The sequence below is a fragment of the Peromyscus maniculatus genome, chromosome 2, assembly GCF_049852395.1.
Source record: "Peromyscus maniculatus bairdii isolate BWxNUB_F1_BW_parent chromosome 2, HU_Pman_BW_mat_3.1, whole genome shotgun sequence".
NCBI lineage: Eukaryota > Metazoa > Chordata > Mammalia > Rodentia > Cricetidae > Peromyscus > Peromyscus maniculatus.
This window is the reverse complement of record NC_134853.1, coordinates 138,319,176-138,332,401: the sequence shown is the minus strand read 5'-3', so window position 1 is coordinate 138,332,401 and position 13,226 is coordinate 138,319,176. Positions and strand designations below refer to the sequence as shown.

At 51.6% G+C, this 13,226-nt stretch overlaps 1 protein-coding gene across 1 annotated transcript in view; it reads right to left on the bottom strand.

Annotated features, from left to right (window-relative positions):
• Nucleotides 1-12,877, bottom strand: part of Slc2a1 (solute carrier family 2 member 1) — a 29,557-nt gene extending 16,680 nt beyond the window's left edge. The window contains exon 1 of the mRNA XM_006994565.3: nucleotides 11,539-12,877. Within this exon, the coding sequence (XP_006994627.1) occupies nucleotides 11,539-11,556 (18 nt within the window). The 5' untranslated portion in view covers nucleotides 11,557-12,877. The remainder of the gene's footprint in view (nucleotides 1-11,538) is intronic.
• Nucleotides 12,878-13,226: the final 349 nt, after the last annotated feature.

Below are 13,226 nucleotides of genomic sequence, written 5' to 3'. Positions count from 1 at the left end.
TGAAAGCTCAGAGCCAGAGACCAAAGTTCTCCGTCTCCTCAGGGGTCTTCAGCAGCTTGGAACTCAGGGCCCTGGGGATACGATTTGGTGCTCCTCACACCAACGCCCCCCCTCACCCCCAAACCATACACTTTCAGGGTTACTTGTGCCCAGATGAAACACCAGCCAGTAACGTGATTCAAACAGTGCATAACCCAAGGTGAGTAAGTGCTGATTCCTAAGGGGCAAAGGGTCGGAGGCGGCAGGAAGGGAAGAGGCCAGCAGGTGAAAGGGCCTGCTTACACAGAGGTGAAAGGCCAGCGAGGGAGGTGTCCACCTGGATAGACAAAATAAGGGACTCCTTCCAGCTCTGCAAATGAGGAAGCCAAGAAATGTGACAAGAGGTAGGCCTTTAACTGGCTGTGGGAAGAGCTGGAGAGACATGCCAAAAAAAAAAAAAAGAGAGAGAGAGAGAGAGAGAGAGAGAGAAAAGAAAACAGACAGGCATCTGCAGACGCAGGACACCTGCACCGTGCTGAGCTGGGCGCTGCAGGTCCAGGAGGGAAGCCTGGGATCCCAAGTCACGAGAGACTCCAGCTGAACTGGGCTTGGCTTGTGTGGGTCTTTGGGTCTGTTTCCCTGCAGTACCCAGAAGCAGCGCCAACTTCTAGATTGTTAGATAGATCTGGGCGTAAGTCTTCAGCAGGCATGTTCCCTAGGTCTTCTCGTTTTCCAGAAGCCTGCAGGACAAGGACTGCCAAAGCGACAGTTGTCACATCAGAGGCTGAGAAAGAAGGTCTGTATCTGCCCCAGTGTGCAGAGCAGAAGGTGGGGGCCTGCCTTCCAGTGGCTGTCTGCTGTGGGGGCCTGCCTTCCAATGGCCTGTCTGCCCGTTTCTCCTTGGCTGACCTTGCAAACTCATCCTTTACGGCCTCCCTCCAATTTCCAACCTCTGTGTACTGAAGTGAAAGGCTCAATCCCTCAAATCCCCTGTCTCCCAGCTCTCTAGGGAGCTTCCAGCCCCCATGGCTGCTGGTTGAGTGGGCAGTGAGCACATGACAAGCTTCTGCTGAGCCACAGTCAAGCCAAGGGCCATGAGGTGACCACTGGGACTTCAGAGGCTTTGATAAACACCAGTGGCAGGGCTCAGTGGTGACAGCTGGGCCCCACCATGTGCTGGGCAGTCTGGTGAGGGACATGCTCAGGGGTGTTCGCAGGTGTGATACTTAAGGTATGCAAATATTCACTCATTTTTCTAGCACATGCCAGAACAGAAATGAAATTAGAACATACCTATGATTTAATAATCCACAGCATAGCAATATAATGTAATATTAAAGAATATATCAGATGCATTGATTTGGGACACTCTCCAAATTACAATTATAAGTATAAAAGCCAGCTTCAGTAGCATTCGTATCGAATGCCACCTTTGGTATGAAAAAAAATTAGAGGGAGGAATATGAATAACCACTTTAAAATGTATGTATATAAAGGATAATAAAGGTGAATATGGGCCTGGCGGTGATGGCACACGCCTTTAATCCCAACACTTGGGAGGCAGAGCCAGGCGGATCTTTGTGAGTTCGAGGCCAGCCTGGTCTACAGAGCAAGATCCAGGATGGCGCAAAGCTACACTGAGAAACCCTGTCTTGAAAAACATAAAAAAAAAAGTTGAATATGGGGGTTGGGGATTTAGCTCAGTGGAAGAGCGCTTGCCTAGCAAGTACAAGGCCCTGGGTTCAGTCCTCAGCAGGGGTGGGGGTGGGGGGGGTAGAGTTGAATATGGTGGTCCACACCTTTAATCCCAGCACTTGGGAAACAGAGGCAAGTCTGAGTTCAAGGCCAGCTCAGTCTAGATAATAATAAACCCTGGGAGTCCTGGGTGGCTGGCCAGAGGCAAGGTAAAAATGGTACTTCATTTTACACTCTTGTGAGGTTCTTGAGTTCTAAACACTGTTACTGAACACTTTTAAGCCCATAACTTCATATTACTTATAATGAAGTGTTTTTATTATTTAATAAAAAATAGTAAGAGAAAAATAATATAGATTTGTCAAAAATTATGCAGGTAGAACACGAGTAGAAGCTGCTGCGGTGGATATTAGGTGAGGTGGGTACTATGACAGTGTGGGGGGGACAGGGACACACACATATCCCCCTCTAAGGGACTTTGCCACTGGCAGGTCAAGGTCTAACACCTCAAAGAAGATCTGCCTACCAAGCATGGGTCATATTTACCTAGGCAGGCTGCCTTATTAGAACTTATTAAAACACTTAGTGACTAGGTCCAGTTGCCATGTGCAAGAACTGAGGCTCGGGACCCAGTAGGCCCATGCCTGATGTCAAAGAGATGGCTAGTAGTCAAGTGAGCACCGTGCGGGGAGGCAGACTCAATGACCACCCGTGGCATCTGGATTTCAGAAGAGGTGCTTTGAGCAACTGAGGCAGTCCTGGAGGGGCACACTTCTAAAGTCTGCTCCACGGGCAATCCAAACTCAATTCCCAGTAGGTGACAGTGGAATCAGCTTGAAGGGCAAGCACCCAATCTGCCAAGTGGGAAAGCATTGGGGGGGGGGGGGGGCGCGCTACATTCCAGGTAAACAGAACAGTATGTGTGGTGGTAGAAACAGGGACGGCTGATATAGCCAGGTTAAGAGAACGAGTGTTTAACAAGGCCCAGTACAGGCTGAAGGGGAGAGATGGCGCTCCTGCCCCTTGGTAGGCACATGGCCCTGAGATCTGCCACCTGCCCTAGACCCCCTCTCCCGCCTCACTTTCCACACCCTGTTTGATCACTGCTGACTTACAATTAAGGGGAATAAGGCTTGGATACAGTCTACCACTTCATTTTACCCTGTTAGGAGTTGAGGCAGGCCCTACCTCTGAGCCTCGGTTTTCTAGGGCCCAGGAAACCTCAATCAACAAGTGTTTGCTGAATGAGGTCAGAACCGGAAGCCACCCTCAACTGGGCCACCATTGTCCATCTGCTCCCATGAGCTTGCAGATGAAACTGTAATCCACTCACTCACCATGTGTTTATCTGTACCAGGCTGTGATGGTGGTGTCTGAGAAGGGATGCAGACCACACCTGAGCAGGAGGCTACCTTTTAGAACATACTGCATCCTTTCAGGTCTCCCCTTGGTGTGTACTCTACAGCCTCTAGCTTAATATACTCATCTGCCATCAACTGGGGACTCTGAAAAGGAAATCTGGCTTTGCTGTCCCTGCAGCAGAATGCAAGGGGGTGGAAAGGGGCAAAGAACATTCATAAAAACCCACCTCTCAATGTACTATTTTATATAAAGCCCATTCCGTGCATGTTTCGTCAGAATCAAACCCGATCGAATGCTGGAACATCAGCGCTCTGAGAATGGAAATGGCTGATGCCCTCCCCAAGCCCTCTCTGAGGCATGCCCACAGAGATCCAGGACACCTTTGAGTCAGGTGGCAGAATCCCTAACGGTGCTCCATGGGCTCGCAGTTCACCTGAGCTCAGGCACCAACACACAGAGGGTCTTCCGTGACCTGCTCCTCCCTATCCCAGGAAGCAACTGGTGAAGTGTTTGCTTTCCCAGTAGCTGGGATGACGAATAGTCCAGACCACAGTGATAGCCTTTGATCGCTGGCCTTTTAACACCACCTGTGTGCCCTTCCAGCCTGGCTCGTCTTGTATCCAGACTCTCCATCAACATTGGCAGAGGGCCAGAGGGCACGTGGCATCACCACTAGGAGGCAGAGAGGCAGGGTGTTCCTTGTGGGAGGAGAGTCCTTAGATGTCACTCTGTCTTACTCCGCTGCTTCCTACATGGTCTTCCAGTGTGCTGGAGCATGAACCACTCAGCTTCTTAGTCCTATGGGGCAGGGAGGAGCTTCAGCCCCCTTTACTTATTTGCTTTATATAAATTATATATATATATATATATATACATATTACTAATAATGCATTTGAGCAAAGTTCTGGGTATTAAAAAAAAATCCTGAGATACTGTAGACCCATGCGTCACCTTCACTTGACAGATAAGGAAGGTGAGGTTGGAGGACAGGGAACCGGGGTTTGTTGGTAAACACCAAGGCCAGGGGCAGGGCTTGAGTTCTCTGCACTCCTAGCCTGCGTCTTACTGTTTCTCCTTCAGGCCTCCCAAATCTTAACAGGGATGGGCTAATCCTAGAACGCTGACTTTCAAGTGACCTTGGGCCCCGCTTCCTCTTAGTTTCCTTAAAGCCTTCTAGTGATGTTAAGACTTGCATGGCTGCCTCCTAGGCACTCTGTGGTGGCCCTGGAGGCAGGCGGTGCTCATTCGGTCTTTACGGGGGGAGCCTGGCACACAGTACTCGTAAGGTGCCAGGCACCCTGCCAGGGGCTGCTCACATCCTGGCTTGACCACCATGGACCTTCTCTCTCCACTCTAGAAGAGACTGCTCCTACTTTACCAAAGAATGGAAGCCTCAGAGGGAAAAAGCTCCTACCCTGGGGTTCAGGAACTTCTCTGAAGTTTCAAATGGGGGGTGGGGGTGGGGCAGGGGAGCTTCTGGTACCACATGCTCTGTCCTTCCTGGTCAGGTTCTCTCCTCTACTTCCCGGTACTGGTTCCTGAAGGAAGCAAGGTTTCTACCTGGTGCTTTCTATGTAGGTCAAATTCCATTCCAGCAACTCTCTAGGCCTAGTCAATTCTGAAGCCAGAAGCCAAGGTCTTTTGGCCATCTTGACTGGAGTTTACTCTAAGCCAAGGTTGGCTGACAATCACTGCTGGGTTAAGGAACCAGATCTCACCTATCAGCTTAGAAAGGCTTTACATTTCTAAAGGGTGGGGTCGAGGGAGGGGGAGTACATGGAAGTTACATTAATCAGAATTTCCATGACCACTAACAGAACCACACCCATCTGAGTATCCATTTGTGACTTGTGGGCTACAGTGACCCTGCTGTCTTGAGGCAAGCAGAGGCAGACAGATCTTGTGGCCCACAAAGTCAACAATATTTACTATCCCGTCTTTATAGATTTGTCTTTCTGAAACGTAGGTCCTTGAGTGCTGGATGCAGAGTCAATGCCTGAACTGTTCAGGATTTTCAAAGCCTTTCAGGCAAAATTCACACACACCCCTCCGTAAGTAGCTGAAAAGGGTGTTGTTCCTGCAAGGAGCAAATAAATACTTCCCTGGCCTGTGGGAATGAACCGGTAGTGAACAAAGGAACCCCAAGAAGCCAACACCCCTAAGGTGCACTTAGTGGTGCGCTAGCACCAATTCAGTGGAGATAAAATTAATTTTAATATGTAATTTTTATTTTTATGTATGCTCACCGGTGTTTTGCCTACATGTATGTCTGTGTGAGGGTGTCAGATCCCCTGGAACTCGAGCATGAGCTGCCATTGGGTGCTGGGAATTGAACCCTGCCAGTGTAAGGGCAGCCAGTGAGTGCTCCTAAACACTTAGCCATCTCTCCAACTCCAATAAAATTAATTTGATTAAGACTGAGCATAGACAAAGGTCACTGTCACTCTCAGCAAGTTTAAGTCCCAACTCTTCCACTTTGAGGACCTTTTGAAAATCCTTTCCCCTACAGCTGCCATTCTCTGTGAGGTTTCCCTAAAAAGTTCCCCGTGCTACCTGAGTGAATGGGATTGGGTTAGAAACTGAAGCAAATCCTGATCTATGTATGCAACTTGATATTTTACTTGACAGCCAGAGCAGGAAAGGAATGTACACACTGCATCAGGTGGTGAGCAGTATAAAAAAAAAGGTGCAGGCGCAGGGCTTCTCAATCACAGTGAAGCATGTCTGCAATGGAATAGTATGCAGCTGTTGGAAAGAATGCAAAACATCTGTATGTATCTGAAAAGAGCCCCAGGGTGGCTTCTTAGAAAAAGAAAAACCAAAACAAAGCCCCAGGTACAATTACACCCTGTGAGGAAGAAGACAGTTAATGATCTGTGTGAGGTCATCTGCTGTGTGGACCTTAACCCCAAAGTCCCCTGGGCTGCTAGATGTAAAGTCAGCTTCTTAATGGTGCAGGACGCAGAGGTATTTACCTTGGGCTGGTGATTGGGATGTGCTGCACCACACACAAGTGTGAACCATCACCAATACTGCACTCAAGGGTTATAGGGCGAGCATCTACACACACACAAAAGGGGTGGTGGTGACTGGGAGTGAAGAGTAATTGTGAAAAGTGGGAGGAGAGAGGCTCTTGTCCTTTTACTTTCATGGCTCTCTTTGGTTTGCTCCATTCTGTGCTTTTTAAAATCCAATTTCATTTTCCCGCCACATCTGGGAATTTTACTGGACACGGCGCCAGAGCCAGGGCCTAGCAGGCCCAGCACACTGCCTTCAGAAGTACTGGGGAGTGTGGTAATCCCCCATGCAGCTCTCCAGCTGGGGGAGGTCTTACATAGCTGCATGAACAGGCCCGCTCTTAAAAGTAAATGTTTAGTGGCATTACGGTGGGGTGACCTCCCTGGTCAGGCAAGACATGGGTCCAGTTGAGCCAGTTGGGGTGGATGAGCCAACAGAGCAGACTAACTCACAAGGTCTGGTACTGAGAGGAACTGCCTGTGGGAATGAATGACAGACACACTAATGGCTCCGGAGTGAAGAGGTCCCGGAATCATACTCTGGCTGGTAGGGTTTGAGGAGCTCGTTATGGAGAAGATAATGGTGGTCCTAAGACCAGAGACCAAGTGTCTGGGTGAGGGGGAAGATGGTCACTATGGCCACACAGCACAGTGCTAGCACGATGCAGCCCACAATACTGAGGGCAGAGCTGCCTCACAGGCCACCAAGCCCGTGTCCAACTGAAAGAAATGCTCTCAGAAGTTCACACTACTATCCATGGAGCTGGGACTGAGGACCGCCACACCATGCCAGCCACGTGACTGACATGGCCACCAGAGGCAGGACCCAAAGCTGTGGTAGGGAGGTGAGGCGAACCTAGAGCATCATGGATGTGGGTTAGGACCCTGAAGAGTCACTCTTGCATACTGGAGGGCCACTCAGAGCCCCAGACCAAGAGAACTGAGCAGGAAGCCCTGGCTCGGGTCGGGAGGACAGCCCCAACTTGATGCTCAAGGAAAGCGAAGAGGCACTGTTTCTTTCTTTCCTTTAGCTAGATTCCCCATCCCAAGAAGCCCCACCCCCTCCGGCAGAGGGCCTTCTAGAGGCTTGCCCCCACCCCCACACACTCTGCTGTGAAAACAGACCAGAGATCTAGCACTCCTCAAGCCTGCTGCGCTGCATAAGGTGGCCTGCATGCATCTAACAAACTTCAGTGTAGCTGGTCCACAAAGGTGAGCACAGGCTGGGGACATACAACAAGGTAATAAAGCAGTTTCTGAGTGGCTCTTCCCTGGACGCTCCCAATTTCGGGACAGGGGACATGAGCTGTGGATTAAGCAATTTGGACAGATGTTCTGTCCAGCAAATGCCGAGCCTTCATCAGCTTGGGGTGAGCGTGCAGCCCAGGAGCCCTTGGCTCCCTACTGCAAAATCTCAAGTTTATGCATAAACTACTGCCAGGCTCAATGAATGGCTGAATGACAGAGCCTGGGGCTCCACACCACCCCTGCCTGGGAGGGAAGTAACAATTGGAGATTTGTTTTGGGCTAGGCCAGCCTGGACACAACCTCTCTGAGCCCTTGAGTCCGTCCGCCAGGAGCGTTCCTGGCCTCAGCAATGCTAGGACAGTGGCTGCTAGACTGAACGGCTTTGTCACCTCTGTACCCAGGAGAGGGGTGAGGGGTGAGGCTACAGGCCCCAAGCCAAAGCTGCACACTTTCCCCTTTGTTCCAGGCCTCCTAGCTCTTCCAGTCTGTTGGGGGGTGGGGGGGCTTGCTCCTTGTACCCTTGGTGTTGGAGCAGATCTCCAGGCCTGACACCCTATGACCAGGAGGCACAGGGTAAAGCTGCGCTCTCTGAAGTCACAAGCTGATTAGTGGGGGATTTGGGGCTGACCCAGCGAGGGGAAGGTAAGGCGGAACCAGAGGGTGGCTCAACACTGGACAAGGATCATCTTGGGGCTGTTTACATTGTTTGTATTTCTAAGCTGGCCAAGAAAAAAGGTCTTTCACTTATAATAGCCACCACCCTGATCGAGGACATGGAGACGGTCTTACTCACAATTACCAGAGAAAGAAACCGAGGCTCCAGGAAAGCGACTTCCTTCACAGAAGCTTCCAGATGTTCACTTATATCTAAAGCAACCCTCAGACTCCTACAGTACCCAGAAATGGCTGTGAAGTCTTGAAGCCTGAGGACTTCTGCACACGTGGGATGGGTGGGAGCTGACACAGATCAGGGATCAGAGGGGAAATCTATCAACCCCAAGAACACCTCAAATCTTCACAGTCTTGTCTTGGACTCGACTGGCCTCAGTTCCCCTCTGTAAAAGGGAAGGCTAAACCAGGGCCAGAAGGTCTCTTCTGGATGAGTTTCCTTCATCTTCATGTTACCTGCAAAGGTTAGCAGACTTTTTTTTTTGGGGGGGGGGTGGGGGCGGGAGAGGCTCAGCACATGACCTTGACGTCACTTTTCTCTGAAACTTTAAAGGTCATGGTGGACTCCCATTTCCCCCATGGTGCGGGTATGAGGCTCTCAAGAAAAAGGGGACAAGAAAGCAGTTGTGCCCATTCCCTTCACATCACAGGGATGGAACCCAGGGCCTCACACAGTGGTAGAGCAAATGCTTGCCAGAGAGCTGAAACAGAAGCCCAAGGCAGGGCAGGCAGCCACACTAGATGGCTCAGCTCTGGGCCTGGCACCCTTAGCGCATCATCGCCCCCCCCCCCCCCCCCCGCCCCCACCTCCCGGTCACCCTCTGCCCCCTCCCCCAGATTCCAGAATAGTGAAGGCTTTAATGACTTCCCTGACTAACACAGCCCAGCACCCCAGTCCCCCAAAAATCACATGCTGCTAGGATGCAGGCCTCAGCTGAGGCTGAAGGTTACTGAAGGTTACTCAGGGCCCAGCATGTCATGGGAATTCAAGGAAACAAGGACAGCTTATGGAGCATCTAGAGAGACCCGCACACATATCCCCAAACTCTATTTGTTTATTTATTTAGGGGCAGGGTCTTACTGTGGCCTTAGCTACTAGCCAAGAGAACTCACCATATAGACAAGGCCAGCGTCAGGCTCAGAGATCACTTGCATGCCTGCCTGGCTTTTTAACTTTAAAGTTATATCTACTTACTTATTTGTGTAGGGTGGGAAGAGACACGTGCCAGTGTGCGTATGGAGGTCAGAGAACAACTTGCAGGAATCGGTTCTCCCCTCTACCATGTGAATCCCGGGGACGAACTAAGATCGTCAAGCCTGGCGGTAAAGTGCCTTTACCTGTTCAGCCATCTCTTTAGGCTCCCCCACCGCTGAATTCTAACCATCTAATGATTCAAACTGCCGTCCTTCTGCAGTTGAGGCAACTAAGCTAAATGAGGATTCAAAACCTCACGGTGAGCCTCAGATAATTACGTTTTTCTACCACTGGATCCTGAAGAATCCTGTGACTTTTTAGTCTTCTGTTGAGTGAAGAGACTGACCAGCAAAGCAAAGGGCAGCGGGGACTAGCCTATGGGCTAGCCTAGCCAGGATGGCCACTAAAGGTGCAGTGAGAGGCGGAGGAGGTGAACCCTTGCTGGCCCCTCCCTGCTTCCCACTCGGTGAAGCTCAGAACTCCAGGATCCCGTTTGAAGGCTCTGATTGAGAAATCAGCAGTCTCCAAAGGGAAGGACTTTTTTCCAAAATGTACACAAAACAATTAACAAAAACCTAAACCAAGCATGGTAATGCACACCTTTAATCCCAGCACTGGGAGAGGAGGTGGATCTCATCTCTGTGAGTTCAAGGCCAGTCTGGTTCACCGGTCTACATAGTGAGTTCCAGGACAGCCAGAGCTATGTAGAGATCCTGTCTCGAAACCCCAAAGTAACCCCAAAATATTTACAACTGCTCTTTTGTGCTTTCAACACTGTTTTATTTAAGCACAGAATCTATTGGTGTACCAGTTCAAGTACCTGAATTCATCAGTACAGATATTAAACCACGGGAAGTGGGTATTTCAAGGTTTACAGGTGGAGTCGGCAGGGAGAAGTTTGAGGGGCACGTTGGAGTAAAAGCATTTGCTCCAGATGCCACAGGTAAGCCAACTCTCCCTACTGCTCACAATCCAAGAAACACTAGCGAAAACGGACAGTGAAGACAGTCCAGACCTTAGGATCTGTGTGACTTTAGGAAACTTACTTCCCGTCTGTGTGCTTCTGGTGAAGGAAGAACAGAACGACATGAAAAAAAGCAGTTTAGCTATGAGCCAATGGCGGTCCATTTTCTTCTTCACCCTTCTGTGTTCAGAATATTCACCTAATCCACTCAAATATTTAGTGTGGTGGTACCCGGGAGGCAAAAGCAGGCGGATCTCTGGGTTTGAGGTCAGCCTCATCTACATAAAGAATTCTCGGACAGCCAAGACTGCATAGTAAGACTGTCTCCAAAAACAAAATCCAAGGAAGAAAAGCGGACAGACCAACCCAGATCTGACAATATAGAATAAGACTGCTTTCTTTTGAACAAGTGGGAGAGAAAAGTTCTCTCTACGTGGAGAAACCGAAGTTCGGAGCCTCTGAAACTCGGGGCCTCAGATTTTCTTTTCTTTTCTTTCTTTATTTCTCTCTCCTTTTGTGTGTGTATTTTTGTATTTTTATTTAGTTACACCCTATCATCGTGGCTCTGCCGAGACTGTCAGTAGGGCCATCGGAAGCTAACTGGGGCTTCCTCTACGTCTCACTCTGCTCAAGCCCGTGGGCCAAGGAACAAGTCACAGGTGCTCAACAGGCATGGGGAAGCCCGGTCTCACACTACTGGGTCCACCACATCTCCACTGCCCACGGTAAGGGCAGCCCGGGATTTAACCCATGTTCGCGCTGTTCGTAGCTTTAAAAGGGAAATGGGGGGCGTGAAGGTGCGCATCCTTGTGTCTCTCTATACTAAGACGGGGAAAATGAAATGTTTTAAATTTTTAAAAAGCGACTAGAACAAACTCTACACAAAGCAAAGGCGCGACAGGAAAGAAACAATGTCGCACACCCTGGAGGAGTTCTGTAAATCGGCCCCCTGCAGGGCAAGCCTGTTCACATGTGATGAGAAATCCTATCGAGACGGTGGCTGGCCTGGGGAAAAGGCCCCACATCCCTGGAGGACAGCGCAGCACGCTGTCCCCCCGACCCAGGCCTGGAGGAAGTGCCTTCTCCTCCTGGCCACCCCCAAGGCCCGGGTTCCGGGGCCCGGCCGGGGGCTTCGGGCGGGTCCCGCCTTCTCCAAGCCCTGCCGGGGCCCGGCCGGGGGCTCGGCCCTTCTTAGCCAATGGGCGCCGCGCTCCGGCCCCCTCCCCCGCGCGGGAGGAGCCGCCGAGGTCGTGCGCGACGTGCGGCTCCTGGGCCCCTGATCCGCGGCCCCCGCCCCGGCCGCGTGAAGCGCGCGGCGGCCGCGTGAGGAAGCGGGGCCTCGGACGGGCTCCCGGTCCTGCGCTCGGCAGCGCGTCCCCGCCCGGGGCGCACAGCCCCGCTACTCGTACCTTGCTGCTGGGCTCCATGGCCGCGCGGCGATCGTGGCTCTAGCTGTGCCGGCTGCGAGAAGGGGATGAACGGGCGTGCTCTGATTCTGCGTCTCCCGCCGGATCTCCACGCCTTGGCGCCCTTGGGACCCCGTCGCCTAGACTGGGACTCCACGAGTGATTCTCAGCGCTTGCCTTGCCGAAGAGCGCGCGGAGCAAGCCTTTTTATAGGAACGCCGCCATTGGTCGACGCCGCAGGGGGGGGGGGAGGAGTAGGTGGGCCGGGAGGGGGCGGAGCCTGGGCAGTACGTCCGGGGCGGGGCTCCGAGGGGCGTGGTTCTTTCGGGAGGGGCGGAGGGCTCCCTGACCGCAGCCTAGCTCTGGATGCTCAATTCCGCAGTCCTGGGCGCGGGGCACCCGAGGGGGGCGCTCGCTGTGTGGCTCTGGGCCGGTGCGCACACCTCTCTGAGTCTCAGCGGCCGCTAGCCAAATGGTAGCGTTTGGTGCCGTCGCTGGGACTCCGGCTTCCTCATTCGGCTGCCGGATAACTTTGGTAAACTGGGGATAATAATAGTACAACCTCTTGGGTTGTTAGGAAGATTAAACGAGTTAATATTTGGAGCGTGTTTGCAATCGCGTCTGTTACGTGTAAAGTGGTATTAAGTTTATTACCCAGACCATGGGAGGTCTGGCTCCGAGGTAGGGGGTCTCCCTCACCATGCTCTAGTTCTGTTCCCAAGCCTAATCTCTTTTGCTCCTAGAAACCATGCCCACCGCTTCTCTAGGCTATAAAATCACTGCCTCCCTCTGTATCTGACTCTATGGTGACCCCTAAGTAGGAAGACTGGAGAGGCTGGGTGTCTAAATGGTTAAGGACACAGAACACCCTGTCATTGAACCAGCTCACCTATAAACTGGCTCTAACTGATCCTGGGCAAGCAAGCTCCAAGCCAGTGAGCCATGGTTTTCTTTTGGATAAAATGGAATTCGTATCAAACCCTGTGCTATCAGAATTAATGGTGAGCTCCTGAGTATGGCAGTCCACAGCCGCTGTAGTGGTGTTGCTATGGTCATCGAGTTCATTCTGTTTTCTTTTCTAGAGGCCATGAAGGGAAGGCCCTCCAGTCCCAGTTTCCCATCTAGGTTCAGCTGAGGGAGGGATCTGGGAGAAGTTAGTTTCTGTTAGAGACAAAGCTGAGCTGTGTGCCAATTGCTGGCCTAGGGGGCACCCTGGTTGGACATGGGAAAGAGAAAGCATGTGGGCCTGGTAAGTCTGGGGTCTCCTACCTCCTCTCACGGTGCACACTACCTCGCCCTCTCTCTTCCCCTGCTGTCTGCAAGGCCTGCTCTGCTCTTGCTTCCTCCAACTCTGGACCCTGTTACTTTGCCTCAGTACATCTGATGTCAGGGCTGGAGCAAGGCCCAAGCCTGGTCATCCAGGCCCTTCCTTAGGGCACCAGTTCACAAACTCCACCTCACCCATCATAAAAGCACGTGTCTATCTCTTAGCCAACAAGTCACACTCATCAATCAGCCACCTTTTTTCCCCTCTGCGATGGTCCTGTGCGCTAGTCAGTTTCCCAGGGACAGAAGCAAGAGAACCTATTGCTAGCTTCAGAGAGTCCCCAAGCTGGAGGGACATCGAGAAGGGCAATGTCAAACATTGCTAAGGGAGAATACAGGGTAAGTCTCCAGAGAGACTGGGGGTG